The 26064-nt window shown below is 34.9% G+C and overlaps 2 protein-coding genes across 2 annotated transcripts in view; one reads left to right on the top strand and one right to left on the bottom strand.

Moving 5' to 3' along the window:
• LOC127850668 (protein phosphatase 1 regulatory subunit 12A-like) overlaps nt 1–12323 on the bottom strand; it is a 64218-nt gene extending 51895 nt beyond the window's left edge. Inside the window, exon 1 of the mRNA XM_052383851.1 lies at nt 11970–12323. Coding sequence (XP_052239811.1) covers nt 11970–12121 — 152 coding nt within the window. The 5' untranslated portion in view covers nt 12122–12323. The remainder of the gene's footprint in view (nt 1–11969) is intronic.
• Nucleotides 12324–12343: 20 nt separating this feature from the next.
• LOC127850742 (lysoplasmalogenase-like protein TMEM86A) lies at nt 12344–24831 on the top strand. The gene is made up of 2 exons (XM_052384036.1): nt 12344–12497; nt 13092–24831. The coding sequence occupies exons 1-2, from the start codon at nt 12477–12479 to the stop codon at nt 13950–13952; spliced, it is 882 nt and encodes a 293-aa protein (XP_052239996.1). The 5' UTR covers nt 12344–12476; the 3' UTR covers nt 13953–24831.
• Nucleotides 24832–26064: the final 1233 nt, after the last annotated feature.

The raw sequence follows: 26064 nt of genomic DNA, 5'->3' as shown, positions 1-26064 counted from the left end.
ACTGTTACTGTTTAAGACATTACCGCAAGTGATCGTTACTGATTAGATAATTGATTGCACTTTCTTATCGGATTATAAGCAATACACAGTGTACAAACACATGGTCAGCGTGTTTATTCTACGTATGTTTGTCAATAAACCGGGCTACCACTCTTATAGATTTATAGTAGCCCGGCGGGCGTCAGCTGGAAAATTTCAGTAGCCCGATGAAAAATTTCGGTAGCCCCCGGGCTCCGGGCAATGGATTTGTCGGACACTGGGGGTCATCTGCGTGTCATGGTCAATCTACCTATCACGTTTCATGATCCTAGGCATAAGCGTTCTTGAGTTATCATCCGGAAAACATTTCACTATTTTGGGTCACCATGACCTTGACCTTTGACCTAGTGACCTCAAAATCAATAGGGGTCATCTGAGAGTCATGATTAATCTTCCTATCAAGTTTCATGATCCTAGGCATAAGCGTTCTTGACTTATCATCCGGAAACCATTTTACTGTTTCGGGTCACCGTGACCTTGACCTTTGACCTCAAAATCAGTAGGGGTCATCTGCGAGTCATGATCAATGTACCTATCAAGTTTCATGATCCTAGGCATAAGCGTTCTTGAGTTATCATCCGGAAACCATTTTACTATTTCGGGTCACCTTGACCTTTGACCTAGTGACCTGAAAATCAATAGGGGTCATCTGCGAGTCATGATCAATCTACCCATCAAGTTTCATGATCCTAGGCATAAGAGTTCTTGAATTATCATCCGGAAACCATTTTACTATTTTGGGTCACAGTGACCTTGACCTTTGACCCAGTGACCTCAAAATCAATAGGGGTCATCTGCGAGTCATGATCAATGTACCTATGAAGATTCATGATCCTAGGCCTAAGCGTTCTTGAGTTATCATCCGGAAACCACCAGGTGGACGGACCGACAGACCGACATGTGCAAAGCAATATACCCCCTCTTCTTCGAAGGGGGGCATAAAAAGACTTCAATTATGAATGTTATTTAAATAAAATCTTACTGCATACTAAGGTACTCAAGCTCAAAATCTTGGATATAAGCCGTTTATTGGAAAGATCTGAAAAGAGACCACTTGTCAGTATCTATGAGGACAACATATTCACTTTGCCACAGCTACCTACATTTTTCAAACTCTAAAATCAAAATACAATTGTTTTCTTGTTAACACTTTTTATGACTTTTCGTTTCAGATGTTATGTCCCGCAAATTTGAGGTAGACCGATCAGTCATTGAGACCAAAATGCGAAGTGCATTGAGAAGATTGTTTGTAATGTTTAGATAATAAATTTGTGTCGCTCCTAAGATTTTCCCATGACCTCCAAATGTCTCTTGCACCCTCTGAAAGTGTCTGTTTTAAGAAATCATTTAATAACTTATTTTTAATATATATATATATCTATTTATTTCAGAATATAAAATACTGTTTTAGTTGTTGATATGTCCTCTAAATAGTTTAAACTGAGATATCTTGTGTGTAAATAGTTGTAAATGGTTGTATATATTTTCAAGTTTGGAAAGATATGTAGATCTCAAATGTGCTTCCATGTCAATAGTGCTAATATATTAAATAATTAGAATGAATTATCTTTGATGTAATATAAGTTTTTTTTTAAATATTAACTCGAGAAACTTACATAATTAGTGCGCCACATTACAAGTTTGGCAAGAAATAATCTCTAACAATATTAACAACCATGTGAGGATTGAGAAAGATTTTTTTAAACTTTTTTGCTATTTGACAATTTGGTAAGCCTATGTCTTTGTCTTTCAACATATTTTATTTGCCATTATTATTTATTGTGATATTGTTTGAAAAAAGTGTATATTGACATTTTATTTTTCAATGCATTCTTTGTATGGAACAATGTAAACCAAAAAGTATAGGGACAGGGGGGAGCAGTTGCAGAGGAAAGCGGAAAAGCTTTTGAGCACCCATAGAATGGTCTAAACTACTTGTTAATTTTAAAATGATTTATGTTAATAAATGTGTTTATTTCAAAGTTTATTTGCTGTTGTTCTTTCAGATCATATTTAAACTGGCCACTTTTCATATCCAAATGAATGTTTTTTTAATAGATATTTTCAAAGATACACTGAAGTGCACTTATACACTAAAAAATACACTAGAGCGTTTTTTTTCTTAAAAAAATACACTAGAGCGTATTTTTTTCAAAAAATACACTTGAACGTATTTTTCCCCCAAAAAATACGCTAGAGCGTATATTTTTCAAAACAAGGGCTGTTTGTAAAACATTCATGCCCCCCATATGGGCTCTCAGTTGTAGTGACAGCCATTTTGTAAATATGTTTTTGTCACTGTGACCTTGACCTTTGACCTAGTGACCTCAAAATCAATAGGGGTCATCTGCGAGTCATGGTCAATCTACCTATCAAGTTTCATGATCCTTAAGGCATAAGTGTTCTTGAATTATCATCCGGAAACCATTTTACTATTTCGGGTCACCGTGACCTTGACCTTTGACCTAGTGACCTCAAAATCAATAGGGGTCATCTGCGAGTCATGATCAATGTACCTATGAAGTTTCATGATCCTAGGCCTTAGCGCTCTTGAGTTATAATCTGGAAACCACCTGGTGGACGGACCAACAGACCGACCGACCGACCGACATGTGCAAAGCAATATACCCCCTCTTCTTCGAAGGGGGGCATAAAAATAAACTAGAGCGTATTTTTTTTCAAAAAATACACTAGAGCGTTTTTAAGTGTATTTTTTCATGTATTCCTAAGTAAATTAAAACGCTTAAAATACGCTTCAAATGTACTTTTTGGGGCACAAAAAAAACCGTAAGCTAATTAATACGCTTAAATATACTTAAGCATGTTAATTCACTTAACAAGGGACAAAATTGTCACAAAACCAGGTTTTCATTGTGAAAAAAAATCTGATAAAGGGAGAAAACTCAAAATGAACTTTTGAAATGAACAAACAAAATTAACCCCCTTTGTAAGTTTTTTTTTTTTTTTAAATCTATTTTTAGTCGTGGCGACCTTGACATTGGAGATATTGACGTGATTCTTTTGTGCGACACACCGTCCCATGATGGTGAACAAATGTGCCAAATGATTTTAAAATCTCACAATGAATGACATAGTTATGGCCAGGACAAGCTCATTTATGGCCATTTTTGACCTTTGAACTCAAAGTGTGACCTTGACCTTGGAGATATTGACGTAATTATTTCGGGTGACACACCGTCCAATGATGGTGAACAAATGTGCCAAATGATTTTAAAATCTGACAATGAACGACATAGTTATGGCCCGGACAAGCTTGTTCCGCCTGCCAGCCAGCCAGCCCGCCAGCCCGCCCGCATTCGCCAATCTAATAACCAGTTTTTTGCTTCGGAAAACCTGGTTAAAAACACTTAAATACACTTTAATAAAAACACACAAAAGTGCATTTATACACTCAAAAAGTGTATTATTTGAACAGAAAAATGCACTTGTTTAGTTAAATGCGCTTTAAAGCGCATGTTATTGGCACCGTATTTTTTTTGCAAAATACGGTGCCAATAACATGCGCTTTAATGCGCATTAAATGCGCATTTAGTGCACTTTTTCGAGAAGGAAAAATGCCGCGCCCCTAGTGGCCATGTTTTTTAAGCAACCAAAACCATTTTCGAACCCATCCAAGATATCATTGAGACAAATCTTCTAACCAAGTTTCGTGATGATCGGAAAATGAATGTGACCTCTAGAGTGTTAACAAGGTTTTACTATAGCCATATAAGGAAAAAAGCCCCACCCCGGTGGTGGCCATGTTTTTCAACCAACATCATTTTTTGACTCGTCCAAGATATTATTGGGATGAATCTTTTGACCGAGTTTCATGAAGATCGGACTATAAATGTGGCCTCAAGAGTGTTATAAAGATTTTACTATAGCCTTACAGTACAGCCAACGCGGAACAAACATATTTCGCGATCCGCGGCGGCAAGGCGCAACAAGTCGATGCCGAGTCGGCCGTTAAAGCCGCGTCAGTATGCGGCGGCAAGTCGCATTTCGCCGCAATGCTTTGCATCTGTCCTCCGAGACATATCGAGGCAAGCCGCGATCCGCGACATGACGCCGAGTCCATGCGCATCTTCAAATCAAAATCTTTTTAAAATGGTAAGTAAGTCAAAGAAATTAAAAAGAACAATTATATTAATATTTAAAATCATAATTTAATGTGCGCGGATTCAAAATAGATAAACTAGTTAATAAAAAAGCATGCTGTTGTTTTGTTTTTAGTGATTGCATTCCCGTTTCTAAAGAAATTGCTGTCATCAGGATAGAAATAATTATTATTTTAAAAGAATGCAAATAAAAAAAATCTAATTTATAAAATCAAAATACGATTATCACGGGCACATATTAATAAAATTCCAATAATCATTTGCCATTGTCATTTTTAGAATCGGCTAAAGTACTTTAAGTTACTTTGTTTGCTTTTATTGCTCCGTATGATTATTGTCTTTATATTAAACGATCAACAAAATATTTGTTTTGGGTTTAATTTTTACGACAACATGTATAAGCATATAAGCATATTTAATGTGTCTGGCCAAGTTAGTTTGTTTCCCGCCCGTAGTGTATGTATTTCACACATAAATGTCACGTAATAATGTTTTGGCACATAGGAGTTGTAAGGACTCCAGCAGTTGGGGGATTTATAATTGCTTGTTGTTTTTGCTATTATATTTTAGCTGAGACAATTAGCAGTTTGATGCCACATCAATAACCAACACTTAATTGTTGTTTCGTTAATTATCAGCTTATTATAACTATTGTTTGACTATGCGTATATAAAGTAGTTTCATCTTGTTTATATTATACAGTTGATATCGCTAATCATTACCCAATAATACCGCATATTCTAGTTTTAAAGCAAATTCCGGTAAATATTTACGATAAAAATGCTCAAGACGCACACACAAAGCAATTATTCTTAAGTATCAAATACATTTTGGCATTTGTTACTATTTAAAGATGTGATGAAATAACGTCCAATTGGGGTGTTTTTTTACCACTGAACACGCATAAATCGCCTGACGTGATGTAAATGGTTTTATACAACACAAAATACACCCAAACTTTCCATGCGATGTTGTACATGTCTGCATAATTTTCGCGCGCACTTTATGGAGACAAAGGATATTTAAGCACTGTTTATTTGACGCTAGAATTTGTTAATGTCGCATTAGCATTAAAATTCGGAAGTGTGTTTCGGATTACAAATTTAATAAAGCTCATTTCAGAATCAAACGAAACATTAACATTGTGCATAATTTATTCAACGATAACTTGTTAAAGCGCATTTTGTGCCATATCACTTATTAGAACGTGAAAATAATAAATATGAAAGTACCGTAAATCTAGGTTTCTATGCTACACAAATGTACATGTAGGTGTTTATCTTTTCACTCAATCCGCCGCGGCAGATTTACTCCGCGAAAGTACGCGAGGTTAAAACAGACTCGGCGTCGTTGCACGGATCGATGCCGAGTGCCTCGGTGATACGCCGCGTGAACACTCGAAACGGCCGCTGCGTACTAAATTTCTGGCCGTGGCGTAGCCGCGGATTATGTTTGTTTCGCCTTGGCTGTACTGTATATAGCCATATAAGGAAAAATGCCCCGCCCCATGGCGGCCATGTTTTTCAAGCAAACGTAACCATTTTCAAACTCATCCAATATTTTATTAAGACAAATCTTCTGACCATATTTCATCAAGATTGGAAAATAAATGTGGCCCCTAGAGTGTTAACAAGGTTTTACAACATATAGCCATATAAGGAAAAATGCCCCGTCCCCTGGCGGCCGTGTTTTTAAACAATCCAGCATCATGGCCGAACTCATCCAAGATATCATTGGGACAAATCATCAGAGCATGTTTCATGATGATCGGAAAAATAAATGTGACCTCTAGAGTGTTTACAAGATTTTACTATAGCCATATTAGGAAAAATGCCCCGCCCCCTGGCAGCCACCATGTTTGTCAACCAACCAGCATCATTTTCGAACTCGTCCAAGATATAACTGGGATGAATCTTTAATACAAGTTTCATGAAGATCAGGCAAAAAATGTGGTCTCTAGAGAGTTAACAAGGTTTAACTATAGCCATATAAGGAAAAATGCCCCGCCCCCTGGCGGCCATGTTTTTCAACCAACCAGCATCATTTTCGAACACGTCCAAGATATTATTGGTATAAATCTTCTGACCAAGTTTCATGAAGATCAGACAATAAATGTGGCCTCTTAAGTGTTAACAAGATATTACTATACAGCGCTTCTGTTAGCTTTTAAAAGTTGGAAGTCCTGACTTCCAAGCCTAAAATTTTGGACGTCCCAAACATAAATTTTGAAGTCCCACTTTTATTTCAGAATTTTAATATACGTACATGTTCCAACTCTATCCATTACCCGATAATCCAGTATTATTACGATTTATATTTTGAAAACCAAAATACGACCAATATTGACGTCTGCAACGTCCGCCATTTTGGCATATACAAATTGAATTGTGGGATGGGGGAATTCCCATTGAACATGCGTTAATCACGTGACGTGATTTGTGAGCATAGAGCACGTTCATATTTAGTGATTACAACAAATCAACTACTTAACTAAAATGTTTCATGTACCTCCTTTCAGAAAAGTTTGCATAAGTGAAACAAATTTTGGAGTGTAAAAAAGCGTCTTTCTTTTAATTATACCAAGTACACTTAATTCCGAATCGCAATATAACTTGTCAGGTCATTCATGCATGTAGACCAATATGCTTAGTTTGGCAATTTCAAAACACGTTATTTAACTACTTGTTGCATTATGCGTTATGACAATCGGTATACAATTAACGTTATTCAATTTAAGTATATTCAAATGCTTATAAATCAAACGTGTAATCCGAAATCATTTCCAGATTTTATTATTCACGGAAAGTTAAGAACATTCTAGCAACAAATAAACATTTCCCGTGTTTTTCGTGCACACATGAAAAAAGCGTTGACTTAATTAAATTTGATTGCTAAATAAAATCTTCGTAGCGCAGAGGTCGCTAATATTATTGTATACAGCTTCACGTGGGGTCAGCATGTATTCTGCTGCCTAAGCGCTGATTGGCTGATACGCTTACCAAGAAGCATGTGATTGACAGCTGGAAAAATCAATATTGACCACTCGCTGAAAAATTCATTGAAAACTGTAGCTCTTAGGCGGAGCAAAGACCTATAGGTCTTTGGGCGGAGTTAACCGTCTAAATAACCCGATTTACTGTTGACATTGTGCGTGTTGTGTATTCGCAAACAGCGTACATGTGGATTATCGGACGTCCAAGGGACTTCCACCATTTGCATAATGAACGTACGACTGCCGTTTTCGAGCATAATTTACGCCCGGATGTCCACTAACGGAAGCGCTGACTATAGCCATATATAGCCATATACATGTAAGGAAAAATGCCCGCCCCTTGGCAGCCATGTTTTTCAAGCAAACGTAACCATTTTCAAACTCATTCAAGATATCATTGAGACCTATCTTCTGGCCAAATTTCATGAAGATTGGACAATAAATGTGGCCTCTAGAGAGTTAACAAGTCAAATATTGACGCCGCACGACGGACGACGGACAAAAGGCGATCACAAAAGCTCACCATGAGCACGTTGTGCTCAGGTGAGCTAAAAACAGGAGCGGTTTAATTGTATTTAAAGTCTAATTAATCGCATATGCATAAGCCAAATAAATAGGCGACTAAAATAAATATGGGTACGCGTTTTGTTCATTGCTATTCTAGATATCCTTGAAAAAGCATTCAATTAAATGACGCAAATAACCGGAAAGGATAAAAAGCCGAAAGGCAAAATAATGCGGAAAGAATTTTCGGCGAGCAAAAATCGGGCCAATTTTAGTGGGTCGGTCGGGATATGCCAAACAAAAGAATTTTTAAGGATGGCTTTATGTTCTGTTGAGTTGTTTCAAATATTTAAAGCAGTGGTTGATTACAATTTCTGCTATTATTGCAACAGTTGTGGATAAATCAGCATGCCTCGAACAATTAATAACATTTTTTATCAGGACAGCAAACAAAAATTATTAATCATTATGGTGATTTATCAGTGATTTAGTTTTGCTGATTTTTTTTCTCCAAGATGATATACAACCTATTTTGTAGTCTTATTTATAAGACGCGCACAAAATTTAGAGATACTTTTTATATGGGCTAAATTCTTTGGAACGTCTTTTCGGGGAAAAGTCAATTATGTGGTGGACACCAGAAAGATTAAATTTTCAACAATTTGCGTAAAATTGCAAACTAATATTACCAACTCATAATGTTTTAGTTCAGAAGTCCATTTTTATCTCAAATATCTTCGAATTGAAGTTATAAACTTCAAAAGCATAAATTCTTCAGTTAAAATCCTGCTAAAAACGCAAAACACTCACTGACCTGTCGTCATGTCATGAAACTGATTTAAATATGAACCAATCAAAAGAAGGCATTAAGGTGTAATGTGTACGCGTAATTTTATTTAACATGAGCTTTAACACCGACTTTTACCTAAGCAGATCTAGTATGCTCATCTTTGTCGATTTAATAAGCATATGTTAAAAACAGATATGGTGCAGTTTCTATTCACTCTTCTAAGTTTCAGCAACTTTTTATACATGTCTTTTTCCCACCTCTGTCTGTTTTGTTTTATCTACTTACATTCTATGTTACATAGGACGGTATACTGTACGATCTGTATCACTATTATTTATGTACCATATAAAAATAAAAGATGTTATTAATTTCAAAACTTTTTAATTCTCACTTTAGAAAAAAAACAATGTTTAATTAATCCAGAAAAGTATAATAACATCGGTTAACTATATAATGCTCTGCACCACAACAGACGAACGCAAACTGTATTTAAGCCGTTTATTCTTCCGAATGCTTTACATCAAGGCTGTGTTATCGATTTATATCTCCACAGCGAGCGAATCGAGAGATATTGAAAATTTGAATAGTCGTTGGATTCAAATTGCTCAGGCGTGCAAAATTCAAAGTGTCATTACATAATTTTTACATGACATTATCAAGAAATGAATTATCTACACAGGTATGTAAATATTATTGCAATCTGTTGATATTAATCGTCTCATATCTGGGCTTGAATGTTGCGCACAAAATCCTTGCGCAACAATATAGACACGCTCCAAATATTACCAATATAAAAAGTAGCTTAATATTTGAGAGCGTCAACAAGTTGGACTACCTATTTTGTTGCCAGTTTGTAATGACTTTCAATTACTATTTGTCTATGAGTGACATGCGATTACCTTCATTTTTTAAATCTTTTTTTAATTCTTCTCATCAATGTTCATGTGTTATGCTAAACTAGAACTAGAAATGGCATGGCTGTGGCCGACGAGTATACCCACGCCGCAACTTTTGACCCAGGGGTCAGATAAAAATTACAAATAGTGCACTGTTGCACATATGCTCACAGCTACCATGTGTTTCAATGTTCTTGTGCTAATAGTGCAGGAGGAGATAGTGGCCAGGACAGATGGACGGACAGATGGCAGAGATAACCACATAATCCCCCCGCTCCAATTCGGAGCGTGGGGATAATAAATGATTGCTATAGACGAGTTAACGCGTGACGTCACACCCACCTGCAAAGATTAGACTCGGCCCACTGGTTGGCAAAAAAAGGTGGAATTCATATAAGCGCATAAAGAGAAGGTTGACATAATCATCGTTTTTATTGATAATCATGAACTGTATCAAATATAATTTTACTATTTATGTCTGAATAAAACATAAGCATGCATGGAAATTCATTTTTGGATCGATTATATTGTTTTTATTATTTGTTTTTTTCTAAAAACGAGCTCTGGAGTGGAACGTACACTATCTACGAGCTCGGTATGTGGTAACCACAAAAATCTATACTAAACGCATCACCACGTCCATTTTAGATACAAAATTTCAGAAATGGAAATTCTTTTAGAATAAATTAAATTTAATGAAATAACACAAATAAGGATAAAAACAAACAACAAATAGATCACTTTTTTTTCGCAACATATAGTAACTAATTTTAACCTTAATATATCTGTACAAACTAAACCTTGTTACACAACAAGTAAATTCATAAATCTAATTGTTTGATTTAATTGTTCAAACCAATTTTGACACTTTTGCTTCAGCATTTCTAACCTGGTGTTTAATTGCACCGTTGTTCGTCACAAGCATATTATCTCGTTATGATCGGAGACTGCCCAGACAATTACACAGAAAACATGCCGGTGTCATAAACATAGGGACCTATACTTTAATTGGGTCCCTGCATAGACCACATGTGGCAGACTTTAAGATACCTTCATGTCATCTCTTGGCATATTGAGCAAGCCTAATATTTAAGCCAAAATACGTAACATTTGCTTTAATAAATAATTTAACATATTAAAAAAAGAAGATATTTGTCAAAAACGGATTAACAGGAACATGTGTATTTATATGTTAGCCAGTTTAATCATAATAATACAGTGCTTTATAACTTTAAATTTAAAATATTGTTCAATATTACTGCTACACAATTGATGTATTTAACGCTGATACCGGCAAATGTAAACTTGGCAATTTAGTGTAAAGATTGTATGTTCTTGCAGTGCACGTAACACCATCATGAAACCAAGCAATCACAATGGATAAACAATATTTGTGTAAAATAAATTAAATAAATATATATATTTATCATAAAATGCTGGATTGTTACATGTATCACTCCTTATTACTTGCTAAGAGATTTCAATATACATGCAAAGACAGTTCAATTTGCACAAGATGCAGGTTTTATTTCCATTTGTATATTAAAATGTATTAATATTGTAATTCAATGGAAACGAAACGAAAATTCTTTCTATGGAAAAGAAATTTACCACAACATTTATCGATTCTGTTTTTTTGGCTTTGTTTTATAATTGATTAAATGCGCCTCTTATAATACACTTTTGATCGCTGATAAGCAATAACAATATCCACACCGTTTATAGTTAAAATAAAATTATGAAATGTTTTATAAGTTTTGAAATATCAATCAGGGTTTTTTTTGGCCTGATTTTATAGCCGAAATTCGGCTATGTTCCCAATCCCAAAAAGTATACTTTTTTCCCAAAATGTGGCAAAAAAAAATTCCCAATTTCCCCCCCCAAAAAAAATTTTTTTTTTTTATAGAAAGAAGTGTCTTATGCGTATTTTATCTAAATTTTAATTCAATTTCATCTAACAAAGTTTTGTATGATTTTGTTCTTTTAATGATAATAAAGTGTTATATCAAATTTAGTATTTCCCTAATTAGTGGACTTTTCGTGTGGAAAAAAAGGCTAATGAATTAATTTTCCCAATTTCATGAAAATGCGGATAAAATTCCCAATTCCAAAGCCACGGGCTATCTTCCCAAAAAGTGGAAAAAAAAACCTGTCAATTTTTAAAGTCTTACTATAAAAAAGAATAGGGCTAATTTATTGTTTTAATGTGTGGTATTGTCAGTATTTAGTCTTCCGACCATGTTTACTCTGATGCTAATAACTAATTTGTATTTTTATAAAGAGGAAATTATATATATGAATATACATTTATTGGTACTAAATATGATATATCTGAATTATTGTTTAAGAGTTGTAATGTTTATTTCGGATTTTTTATTGTTTAATTGACTAAACAAAAGCCTTATATACATGTTTTACGTGACTGTAACCTGTGTTTTTGCCAACCAGTCAGTGCACATGCGCAGAAAATCCCGAATGTAAACAATAACAATTAACTCGTCTATATATGCTGCTGATTCCGACTGGTACCATTTAATGAACTGTGTTCAGTGCCTTGATGTTGTCCTTTGTATTTTCCACTTCGTGTGAAATGTAAGTGCACATGCAATGACTTCTCTTAGTCTTACCTTGTTAATCTGTCAACTTTTGATCTTTTTGCCTTATCATGTTTGATGCTAGATAATAATTTGACCACTGTAGACAAATTTCCTACACGCGCAGCATCAAGTAAGTCTTGTTCCTTTCCAATGCCAGGAAGGCCTAAATTAAAAAATGACATTTTTTGAAGTTTTTTTAATAATGAGTTTAGTTACTTCCTTATTTTCCAGGCAGCTACCATTTTTTGCTGCATGTTTTAATCGCAATCTTTGATTGGCTAAGCAAAATACCGTAATCCAATTGCAGCGTTTGTTTTTTCCGATGATCGTCACTGATCCGAGCATATCCGAATAATTGTTTTGCTTGAAAACTCAATTTGCATTGGATACAAACGTGACCTATAACCGACATAACGACCAATCCCATTACTTCTAACTGAGCCGAAGAAAATTTATAAACAGTAAACAAACTGCTCATGGTCATATGTGCGACTGGAAGGCCATTGTCTCGACACTGATATATCTGCGACTCTCACCATGACAAAGCCGCTTACAGTTGTGAGTACTATTTATCTTTCAGACATTTACATATTTTCTTTATTATTATTATAAAGAACCAGTTTATATAAAACATGAAGACAATTGCACAAAAGAATGGACGTAAAACTGCATTTTCATAATTTGCGTATTAAATGTATTGTGTTGGTCAACAATGAAAATATTGAACTTGAAGTGAAAGTTCTTGATATGTTTTTTTTAATGAAATATAAGTTGTAATAAAGTATAAAATTGTTTTAATTGAAGAACGAATACACATATTACCTAGGGCTCAGAGCATTAAATCATAAGACATAACAAAGGTTTTGCTGACCTAAATGAAAATTGCATCATTGTGTCAGTGTTATTAGGTAGTGTATCAACGTTGCCTTGTCTCTATAACATATTACAAGCCTTACAATTTTAACCACATGTCTCTCATTCTTTCAGTTTCTGCCCATCCAAACATGCTTTAAAATAATGTATTAATGTAATTCAAAACCATGAAATCAATAAAATAGATTTATTACCAAGATGTACCCATTTTGGTTCCATTTTTCTGTAAGGGTTTGCCATTACCAGGTAAATGCATGGACAATTTTTATTATTTTGCAGCTGAAGAGTGTTGGACCAAAATTGGTTCCATTCTTCAAGACCTGCACCATTTTCTTTGTGCTGTTTGCTGATACACCAGCTACAGAAACAAGCGCACCCTGGTTCTTCTGCATAGTGAAATGTCTTCCAATTATTTCACTGATTCTGTTTGTTCTCTTAAATGGAATGAACATCACAGAGTATTACCGCTATTCAAGACGGATCCTTATAGGACTCATATTTTCTTGCTTAGGAGATGCTTGTCTTGTGTGGGCGAAGAAATATTTTGAGGTCGGAATTGCCTGCTTTGCTATTGCACAGATTTGCTATTCAAGAGCCTTTGGATGGAAGCCGTTTAACCCATATGCAGGGGCAGTGGTGTTTGGACTCGGGTTTCTGGTGTATTCGTTTCTCAGCACTGCCCTACATGGAATAATGCTTTACATGGTGGCAGCTTACATCACTGTGATATGCACCATGGCATGGCGCGCAGTGGCCCGAGTTCAGTTCTTTGGCGATCTCGTGATTAAGTGGACCAAGCTGTCTGGGTGCTTCGGTGCTTTGGCTTTCGTGATATCAGATGTCACCCTGGCCATTGACAGATTTAAGTTTCCGATTCCCTATGCACACCCAATAATCATGGTGACATACTACGCAGCACAGTTTGGAATAGCTCTCTCTGTTGTGGATAGCCAGGTTGATGAACTCATTGACTCTTCCAAAAGGGCTCAGAAAGAAAAGGAACTGGTTGAAACAATGGAAAACAAGGACACTAAGAATGGACATGTACAAAATGAAAGTGATTCTTCCCAAAGTGACATCTCAATGAATGAACCATCAACGCCGAAAACACTGATACAGCGATGCATTCCAGTAAAATGAACTTAGCTGTATGTAATGAATGGAGCGTTCCTGCATTGTCAGTATTTTCTGCATCCTTCAGTGACAGGACCAATGGTATTATAAAGAGTAATAATGTGCAGTGGAAACATTACTCTTGATTCTAGTCTCCTGACAGAGTGATCATGTCTCATTATCCCCACGCTTTTTGAAAAAAAGGTGGGGATATTGTGGTGATCTCCGCCGTCCGTCCGTCTGTCCGTCTGTCCGTCCGTCTGTCCGTCCGTCCTGGCCACTATCTCCTCCTACACTAAAAGCACTAGAACCTTGAAATTTACACACATGGTAGCTATGAGCATATGTGCGACCCTGCACTATTTGGAATTTTGATCTGACCCCTGGGTCAAAAGTTATAGGGGTTGGGGTGGGGCCGCGTCAGAAATTATCACTCATTTTTTTAGGTTATTTTACATTTACTTCTTTATTTCTACACCGATTCACTTCAAATTGATACTGGACCTCACCTATGACAATACGGTCAATCTCAACCATGCATGGCCCCATTCCCAACCCTGGGGCGCCCCGCCCACATAGGCCACACCCACCAAAAATTTCCATTTACTATAATTTTTTCATTTCTACACGGATTCACTTCAAATTGATACTGAACTTTTGTCATGACATTAGGGTCAATCTCAACTATGCATGGCCCCAATCCCAACCCTGGGGCGCCCGCCCACATAGGCCACACCCACCAAAAAATTCCATTTACTATAATTTTTTCATTTCTACACGGATTCACTTCAAATTGATACTGAACTTCTCTTATGACATTAGGGTCAATCTCAACTATGCATGGCCCCATAACCAACCCTGGGGCCCCGCCCACATAGACCACACCCACCCAAAATTGCCTTTACTATAATTTCTTCATTTCTACACCGATTCACTTCAAATTGATATTGAACTTCTCTTATGACAATACAGTCAATCTCAACTATGCATGGCCCCATTACCAACCCTGGGGCGCCCCGCCCACATAGACCACACCCACCCAAAATTGCCTTTTACTATAATTTCTTCATTTCTACACCGATTCACTTCAAATTGATACTGAACCTCTCTTATGACAATACGGTCAATCTCAACTATGCATGGCACAATTACCAACCCTGGGGCGCCCTGCCCACATATGTCACACCCACCCAAAATTGCCTTTTACTATAACTTCTTCATTTCTACACCAATTCACTTCTAATTGATTATGAACTTCTCTTATGACAATACGGTCAATCTCAGCTATGCATGGCCCCATTACCAACCCTGGGGCACACCTATGTCAAACATTCGGCGTGGGGATACGCGTCGGCCTCTGCCGCGCCATTTCTAGTTGAACTCTGAACCTTGTTAACAAATAAATACTTCAGTGCAAGTGTTTGTGAGGACATTGTTGTTAATTACATATAGGAGTGTTTTGTGTTCATAGCTGGTGTAATTTTAAAATGCATTATGGCATAAAAACTGCCCTTGCTTGTAGGTTACAAAATGAACATACAATAAAGAATTAATGGGGGAATTTTTTTTTCTTGTTTTATTGGTCTAGATTGACAGACTGGGTCATCATGAATACATTACTTGAAAGAAAAATGCTTATAGTTTCATAATAAATAATGGTGCATTTTCATACTATTTTTGATTAAACCAAAAGCAAGCATATGTTTGGGCTTTTTGGGGACTACACATTTTTTATTAGTTGAAGTCATTTTTTTTATTAGTGAGGCTGTTTTCGGAGAAAACCCGAGGTATTGTCATAGCCTGCTCGTTGTCCGATGTCCGCCGGCGTCGTGCTAAAACATTTACATTGGCTCTAAAATCAAAGTGCTTCCACCTGCAACTTTGAAACTTCATATGTAGATGCACCTTGATGAGTTCTACACGCCACATCCATTTTGGGTCACTAGGTCAAAGGTCAAGGTCACTGTGACCTCTAAAAAAAATTCTTACAAGCTTTCGCAGCCGAGCGTGGCACCCGTTATGCGGTGCTCTTGTTTTCCCCTTACAATTATTACATGATATTGTTGTTTTTTAAAAATGTATGTTTTAAATTTTTATATTTTAAACATATGGCTTTCAGCAAAATAAACATTTACTTATTTAATTTTAGAATTCATGCTATTGGTACTTTCAAATCACAGGACATGTACAATGATAGGATATTGACTACTTCATTTTTCGGGGATTTCAATTGATTTTGAAAACAGAGAGTCAGGGGTTATAATGTGGACAAATACTTAAGTCCAAAATTATTTTATTTATGCATCTAATCTTTATAACATTTGTATCAAAATAATGCAAGCCAGATAATTTGCATTAGTAAATTGTCAGAGAGCAGGATTCTACTTTACCGGGTAGTTATAATTCATGTGATCACATTAATAAATACATTTGACTTTTGAAATTTTGAGATCAAAATACATGATGTACATGAATCTTTTGTTTTGAAATAAAGTATAAAAAACCTGCTTTCAAATACATTAAATTGTGGAATATTATGAAAATAATTACTACAATAATTTGTCTTTATCTCATTAACATATTTCTAATTTAAAAATAAAACACTTAAAGGTCTAGTTCTGTGAAGTGTGCCACAATACTTCCAACGATATCATTTGTAACCCATGTAATGACATTGTAAACAGACAGGGCTTTATGGTAATTGTTGGCGAGGTGGCAAGTTGGCACATATTCAATGTTTATGGTTGTGTTAATCCTCCAATGACTTTTAAATGTCTTTCAAACATCATTACTGATGTAAATGTGTATCACTGTCATCCGAAAGAAAATGGCTTTAAAGTCATTCTTTATTGCTCCTTAGTTAAAATTTACATTTAAATGTAATCTCAAGTACAGTAGGTTGTATATTTTGTACAGATTATGCCTGAGGGGTTATTTGACACCAACTACAGGAAGTGGCATTACATTGAATTAACCTGATAGGCAATTTGACCGACAATTAATAATATTTGTAAGCAGGACAAAAACACAAATTTGATTGACAAAAGATAATTATTACATTGATGGTAATTTGTTTAGCCCCTGCCAGCCAGTTATGATTGTCATGTTTATGAACAAATCTGATCAACTGATGGATCATTTAGTATTGTTATTACCAATACCAGTAAACCTGGTAATGTCATGTTGTGATGAAGTTATTTTTAGACAGAAATGAAATACACATTGTTTTATATGTCTTGGTTCTTTAATCTTTATTATGCTTGTTATTTTTAGGCATTTACCGGTAAAGGGACTTGTTCACACATATGTGCATTTTTAAGTAGAAAATTTCATATCCTAACTAAAAAAAACTGTTCACCTTTAATTACTTGCTGTAATTGTCAGTGTCACCGTGCAATATTTATCATCATAACTATCTTATGTGGTTTTATGTAGTTTTTGTGACCAGTCTTTGTCCGTCGTCTGTCTGTCCGTCCACATTTGTACGTAAACACTCTAGAGGCCACATTTATTGTCCGATCTTCATGAAACTTGGTATAATGCTATGTCTCATTAAAATCTATGTCTAGTTCTAAACTGGGTTGTGCAGGGTCTAAAACTAGGTCAGAAAAAAGAAAAAACTTGTAAACACTGTAGAAATCACATTTCATGCCCAATCTTCATGTAACTTTTCTCAAAATGTTTGTCTTAATAATATGTTGGCCGCCAGTGGGTGGGGCAGTTTTCCTTATTTGGCTATAGAGAAACCTTGTAAACACCCTAGAAGTCACAATTTTTGCCCAATCATCATGAAAAATGGTCAAAACATTGGTTTTATTGATATCTCAGATTAGTTTGAAAATGGTCCAGGTCGGAGAAAAAACATGGCCGTCAGTGGGCGGGGCATTTTTCTCTTTATGTATATAGTGAAAACATGTGAACACTCTAGAAGTCACATTTTTGGCCCAATTTTCATGAAATTTGGTCAGAACATTTGTTTCCTTGATATGAGAGTAGAGTTCAAAACTGGTTCTGGTCAGTTCAATAACATGGCTGCTGGGGGGGGGGGCAGTTTTCCTTATTTGGCTATAGAGAAACCTTGTAAACACTCTAGAAGTCACAATTTTTGCCCAATGATCATGTCTTTCGATAGTTGGTCAAAACATTGGTTTTATTGATATCTCGAACGAGTACGAAAATGGTCCAGATCGGTGAAAAACATGGCCGCCAGTGGGCGGGGCATTATTCTCTATATGTATATAGTGAAAACATGTGAACACTCTAGAAGTCACATTTTTGGCCCAATTTTCATGAAATTTGGTCAGAACATTTGTTCCCTTGATATGAGAGTTGAGTTCGAAAATGGTTACGGTTAGTTCAATAACAAGGCTGCAGGGGGGGGGGCAGTTTTCCTTATTTGGCTATAGAGAAACCTTGTAAACACTCTAGAAGTCACAATTTTTGCCCATTCATCATGAAAGTTGGTCAAAAGATTGGTTTTATTGATATCCCGGACAAGTGCAAAAATGGTCCAGATCGGTGAAAAAACATGGCCGCCAGTGGGCGGGGCATTTTTCTCTATATGTATAAAGTGAAAACATGTGAACACTCTAGAAGTCACAATTTTGGCCCAATTTTCATTCATTTTGGTCAGAACATTTGTTTCCTTGATATGAGAGTTGAGTTCGAAAATGGTTCTGGTCAGTTGAATAACATAACTGCCGGGGGGGGGGGCAGTTTTCCTTATTTGGCTATAGAGAAACCTTGTAAACACTCTAGAAGTCACAATCATTGCCCAATCATCATGAAAGTTGGTCAAAACATTGGGCGGGCCATTTTTCTCTATATGTACATGTGAAAACATGTGAACACTCTAGAAGTCACATTTTGGCCCAATTTTCATGAAATTTAGTCAGAATATTTGTTACTTTGATATGAGAGTTGAGTTTGAAATGGTTCCGGTCAGTAGAATAACATGGTCGGCGAGGGGGAAGGGGTTCTTATATTGATATAAAAGTTGTGAACACTCTAGAAGTCACATTTTTTGCCCAATCATCATGAAACTTGGTGAAAAGATTGCTTTGATATATATTTCATATAATTAATGCCATAATTATTGCCCTTAGATCGTCCAAATGTTCATTACATTGTGTATTATACAAAATCCTTGTAAACACTCTAGAGGTCACAATATTGTTTCAGAATTTATGAATCTTGGTGATAATATTTATTATTGTAAGCAAAGTTTGAAGTTTGGTAAGGGGGGTCAACTCAAAATATAGGCCACCACGTCAAATCTTACAAAAACAAAAACACTCCATATGCCAGAGTCTTGGTTCAATAATGATGAAACTTGACCAGGGTGTTTGTCTGGACAATATCTGGGTCAAGTTTGACATTTGGTAAAGATTGAATGAACTGACTCCTCTCAGGTGAGCAAACTAGTTTGTTAGGTAGAATGGAAATACAACATCAAGTATTGTGAAACTTTGATGTACTTGCTTGCATATTTGTTATTTGCATATTTTGTTTGCACATTGCATAGCATACTTATGTTTTGATGCGTGTTTCTGTGTATATATTTTTTAACCTTATGAGAAAAAATATAATAACAGATTTGTAGGGTGTGAAACATGTATGTTGTATTGTAACTAATGGAATTAATGTGCTTCATTTTCTATGCTATTGTTTTTTTTTCTATGAACATGAGCTCTACAACTGTCTTCCAATTGTTGCTTTACACCATTAACAGGGTAATTGGATGCTGTTCTGATGTTAAATTTTAGTTATGATTGTAAGTTGTGAAACAAAATATATGTACAGTGGAAACCCTCTATACGGGATCCTCTCTTTACCGGAATCTCTCTAAACCGGACATGTTATCCGGTCCCATTTTTCCCCTATACAACCATACGAAAAATATCTCCTCAAGACCGGAATCCCCTCAATTCTGAATACCGGTCATTTTTTTATCAAAATTGGGTCATTCCATACGTAATTGTACCTCTCAAAACCGCTCAGGGCCGGTTGCACCTTAGACCTAGTGTCAAAAAGTGGTGAATAGCGGATTAAATACGAGTGAAATTAACAAAGGTGGACGAAACAATTGCAAACTGTAAAAATCGCAAAACAATTTAAAGATACTTGTCCTGTGATGTACATATCGATCGATGGAGGTGATAATATTGAATATAATTACTGATAACAAACATAGAGTTCTTTAGTGTGCTTTGTTTTTGATGTAGGAAGCCGTGCTGAATTTTAATAATCTTAATGCTATTTAATTTTGTGTTGTTTATTACAATTGCTTATTTAGTGTCATAAAATGGTGATTTGCAGAGTTATTGAAGCGAATGCAGTAAAATATTCATTTAGAATTTCAAATTGTTGATTAAGATAACTAAGCCTAAAACAGTGAATGAACCTCCTTCTAAGCAAATGCGTGTGTATTGTCTCTACAAGACAAAATCAAATTGATAAGAGTCAGAGATGTTCTCTATACCTACACTAAGAATGCTGTCAGAGAAATATGGGGTAGGAAAATCAACGATCGGGGATATCGTGTGAAAAGAGTAAATTCACATAACAAATGCATACATGTATAAAATATTGTTTTTCAGGGTGCACTGTTTGATTTATGTTGTGACAGTTATTGCTGATATATGTAAATAAACTATTAAAATTTGCTGATATTTTTTCCACATTAGGCTATGTAATTGACTTTCTGAAAGTAAAATAGTCCCCTCTAAACCGGAATCGTCTCTAAATCAGAATTTCCCGACTCCTGTCGGTCCCGAGGTTGTCCGGTTTAGAGGGGTTCATTTGTATTGGGTCCTCTTGTCTTTAGTCAGAACCAATAATTATACAAATTTAACAAAATGAGCCATCATGCAGTTTGTTACTTTATATGCACTTTGGGTATAGATTGCATTTTGTGAAGTTACAATTATTTTAGTGAAAATCATTGTATCTTAAGAAAACTTTTAATCAAAAACAAGAAATCCATGTATGGAGTGTCATATAATTTTGTAACACTTGAATAAGTATTATAACATAATGAAAAGCAATTAGTTATTATAACACTCAAATGATCACTTCCTGTGATAAAGTTCAAGAGTTGAGTTCAGCATGTGACTGTAATATAATGAGAAATAAACCTTGTGTGCACAATGTGTGGTTAACTTAAGATTAGTTGGTGCATGATTCATTTATTCATGCGTCATATGTTCTTTAAAGCTTGTAGTGCGTAGACTAGAGAAGATTTATACCAAGCCTGTGTAGGGTCATTGTTTGTTACTTGGTACTTTATTTTCAGAAGAAAGAACATTGCTCCTTAAGCCAATATCGCACATGTTACTTGAAATTAAATGAAGCCTTTCATTCTTCTTTTTGACGTCATAGTGGTCTAAGACTTCTCATGATATGTTGTTTTAGTTGATGATGATGTTAATGTACATTTCTTCCTGTAACAGACATGGTATGATTTTAAAGAGTTTTATGTAAATTTATGCTGTGAACAGAACAATGTTTGTGAAATGGATACAATATTTATGAGCATTTAATTTTGAGTTTGGGTGGAATTTTAGGATCTATTTGCACATTTTCACAAAATTGACAGTGTTTGGGATTAAGTTGAACTTATAAAACATCCCCACTATGCGCAACATAATTTGTTATTCTAACAACCTTCTTTAACCAAATGAATATATTGTAAACATATGACCCGTGCTCTGTGCAAAGGGGGTTTAATGCATGTGCGTAGTGTCGTCCCAGATTAGCCTGTGCAGTTATTCATTTATTTATTTTTTTATGCTATTTTTCGTTTCAAGAAAGGCTAATCTGGGACGACACTTTACGCACATACACTAAACCCCCTTTTCACAGAGCACATATCATATTTATTAAAGTTGAACTACCCACAATATAAAGGTTAATTATCCCAGACAAATGTAAACATTAAGCATAAGAATTAATTCTCCTTTTGAGTGTGTCCCAGTATAAGTATCTGCCCCTTTTTAGCATAAAGATACACCTTTTGTATAAATTTCCATGCACACTATACTCTGTAAAGGTTAGTATTGATTTAGTGACAAATAAATGTAAGGTTGTAAATGTATTGGAAAACCTCCAGAAAATATCACATCTGTTTCACTGTGTGGGTTGTAATCCAGTTGCTTAGATACGAGGTAGAAGGCAATTATTAGCTGTTTTCTGATTATTTTGCATATTTTTGGTGGTAGATGTATTAGTAATGATGCATGGTTACATCTCAATACTGCAAACAAAATTACCATAAATAATGTTGTTCTGCTTTTGAATATTCGGAATATGTTCTCTTTATTAATTAATATGGTTGTAGTACTTAATTGTATGTATTATTTGATATATATTATTTTGTTTTTATTGATGATGTGATGAAGATAAAAGATCATATTTTTATTGGTATTCATGATTATTTTACTTTTGTGCTGCTAAAGACTAAGAGGAGTGAGAAAAACAATCCCATTGTCAGGCTTTCAGATGTAAATGGATGAACAAAAGTGTTAATACATGTAGTAAAAAATGATCGCTCTTTCATTTCTTATTACTGGTAATCACTTTATATTTTAAGTATGCTATTTTTGTTTAATATATTTGTGTTTTTATTAACTGAAATCTATTCCAATATTGTTGCACTGAGTTTATATGTAAAGTAAATGTATATAGGAGCCTCTGAGCCTCTCTCTGGCAAAATAGGTCTTAATGCATGTTGTCAGCAAACTGTGCAGGCTAATCTGAAACTACACTTTACACATGCATTAGGCCCCCTTTTTCCAGAACCAGGAACATATTGATACTCATGTGAGGAAGTTAATCTCAGCAATACAATGCAACGTTGTCGTATCAATGCACTTTCAACCCTTTCCCCCATAAGAAGCAAAGTGAAAATGGCTTTTGCAACCAGCATAAAACCAGAACAGCGTGAGAGTAACTCACAGTCTGTTCAGGTTTTATGCTGTTTGCTGCTCATCAGTAACAAAAGTTTTGGAAATGAAGCCTTAAAATCTTGAATCTAGTAATAAAGGTCTTATATTAAATATAACTTACTAAGGGACTACATATGTGTGAAAATACGTATCTAAAGGGTAAAGGGTTATGAGCCCTTCTGAGGGTAAATGGGGCATAATTCAAGTGCATAAAATATAGTCCCATATTAGATTGTGCAGTCCGCATTGGCTAATCAGGGACTATACTTTCCGTCTAGACCGGAATTTGGTTCAGAAGAGACAACCTTGTAACGACAATACCATAACAGCAGAAAGCGTGGTCCAGGATTAGCTAGCGGAGACTGCACAGGCTGATCTGGGACAATACTTTTCACACATGCATTTAGACAGGTTTTCCCAAAGACTGGCCTTTCGATATGTTCTTATATATCTGTATATACAGTGTATGGCAGTTGATTTATTGGATAAAATAGAGCTAAGGTTGTCACTGCTGAAATGCAGTATTTACCACATCCCATGTATCGAACATTTTCTAAATATGGGAAACTACAATGTTGTATGACATCCAGGCATATGTTTAACAAAGAAAGCCTGTTTTGTTATTGCATGCTAGAAAACAAGAATGTTGTCAAGGGAATTTCACAGAAATAGAAAATGCGTTGCTCTGAACAACAAGATAAAAAGCATTGATGCCTTTTTAAGGGGTTAAGACTTTGTTGGTGTATTTTACAAATGATTACACTTGTATCAAATTAATTTGTTTGAATTCACACAAGGAATGTTGTCTTATAATATAATCAATGAGCATTAACTTTGGTAATTTTAATAAGGCCATACTCTGTCAACATCAATGTTCACCGTGAAATATAGAAAGCCGTACTTATTTGCAGTGTTTCTATCAAATATTTATAGCTGACAGATTTAATATGTACTACTTGTACCGGTACAAGGAGCATGATGCCATTATTGATATTCGTGAGATAACAACACTATTGGGACTCCATAAATCATTGTAAATTAGCTCTATACAGCTCATTTATTGTTACTGTTGTTTTGGGCTCCATATGGTTTAATTCCAGCATGTTTTCAATTGTTATGTTTATTTGAATGTAAATATGTTTGTATGAGTTGTTTGTGGTGTGATTTTCTTTTTTGCTGTTTGTCAACAAATGTTAATGTTTTCAAATATATTTGCCAAATGCATGTTGTCAAACTCCAGTAAAAGGCTGCATTCAATGGTCAACTATGGTTATGCTGCACTAAGAATATTACACTTTCTTATTAATTTAATAATTTTAATAATAATCTTCGTAAAAAAGCAACATTCTGATTGCCCAAATGGCAATATTTATTATAATATTGTATTAATAGAATAGATGGTTATCCATAATATTTATCATGTTATAAGTTGCCCAATGATCCAATTATTATAACAAAAATTATACCACTTCTGGTCTTTGCTATGATATTTTTAGCATAAAAACACCTCATGCAAAACAGATAAAAGATTGTGTTTTTGACTTTAATGAAGACGTATATAATTTTCAATATGAGATAAATTCAATTTTTAATATCAACTCAGGCGATTTAACTACATCTGGTAAAAACTATTTACTATTGTAGCTATCTCTTGTTTCAATTGTATACCAGTATTCAGTTAATGTTGGGTAACTTATTGCTTAAAACAGACACTTTTTAAATTTAATCATGTCAAAGTACTGTCAACATTTTAGTTTGGGCAGAAGTTCTTAGAAGAAAAAGCTCTTGTATTGAAAGATAGAATTTGAAAGTATTGATACAATCTTTATGTGATATTGGTAGATGTGATGTTATTATATGAGGTCTTTCTGTTCACATTCTTTACACATTCACATGTTATTTAATTGTTTCTTTTTTTCTAGTGTTTACTTAGATATTCTAGAATAAATTGTTTCACAGGATAGTGTTTGTTTGTAAATAACTTTTCTTCTCAGCTTTTTCTAAAAGCCAGACATTTGGCCACATTTCATAAGTTATTCTTTAATAATTGATTTATAAACGCATATTAATTAAAATATACAAGATGAATTCTGTAAAATATTTATTGAAACTACATACATGCAATAGTCATTATTGAAGCAATCAACAGCGAGGTAAAAATATACATGTATAACGGTGCAGGATCACATGACTTTGAGGGGTTCACAATTAAACGTTTATGGATGTGAACACACAGGAAAGTGAGGCTTTTTTTTCAAAAAACTTTTTTAAAGTGATATTATGGGAATTTATAGGTGTCTATCGCAACCGTTGTTTATTTTTGGTGTTTTCACTTCATATACACTTATATTTGTTAATGCAGCATCAACATACAAAAACAATATCACTGAAAGAGAAAAATAATGCATTTGAATATCAACTGTACTTTCGTTTTACAACTGATCATGCATGTACAATGTGATACTTAATTTAGTTTTAGTGCAGGTTCGTTCATACGAAACAAAGACACAATTTTGTTTTACGGATCATTTCGGCTTACAGGACTCACCAGTCACGTAAAATATCGAAAATAAAATTTATTTTTATTAACAACTGGTAGCAAGATGAGTTGCAGATAAATGGTCAGTAACCACATATTAACTAACTCTTTTGACATGTTAATTCTTTTCAGCTCAATTCAACAGTGAAAAATGCCCATAATATCACTTTAAACAATTTTTATTTAGAAATTCAACTAGTGCATAAAAGACAGTTTTTTATGCTGCTTATGGCATTTTAAAATACATCAGCATTTCTTCATTTAATAAGCCTGTGTTCTTGTTCGAAAAATTAGATGTGCTCAGCATTTATGTACACGATTAGGCTGCATGCAACATGAAATTTTGGCACAGATTGCAGACATACTGTATTCAATAATTTATTCTTATACCTTAAGATATCATCACTAGCTGCACTAAAGTTTTTGCAAACGAATTTCAATAACTTGAGATATTTGCAAAATAAAGTTCTTAACAGTGTGTTTACATTATGTCCAGCCCGTGTGTAAACACATTTGAACCACGATAATCCTGCACCCTGATTACAACTAGAACAGTCATTGAAGATGACAAAACCCCACCCCCCCTCCAAATGCAATAGCTCATTGCAAGCAGATGCAAAACTTATGTGCTAGTAAAATTTTGTAGTTTGCTACT

This window comes from Dreissena polymorpha, chromosome 1 (assembly GCF_020536995.1).
Source record: "Dreissena polymorpha isolate Duluth1 chromosome 1, UMN_Dpol_1.0, whole genome shotgun sequence".
NCBI classification, from domain to species: Eukaryota; Metazoa; Mollusca; class Bivalvia; order Myida; family Dreissenidae; genus Dreissena; species Dreissena polymorpha.
Note: the sequence above shows the minus strand (reverse complement) of the source record. Positions and strands in the feature narration are given on the sequence as shown.

Coding starts and splice junctions, on each gene's coding strand:
- LOC127850742 (XM_052384036.1), top strand. CDS start 12,477: ATGACAAAGCCGCTTACAGTT. Junction 12,498..13,091: donor TGACAAAGCCGCTTACAGTT/GTGAGTACTATT, acceptor ATTATTTTGCAG/CTGAAGAGTGTTGGACCAAA.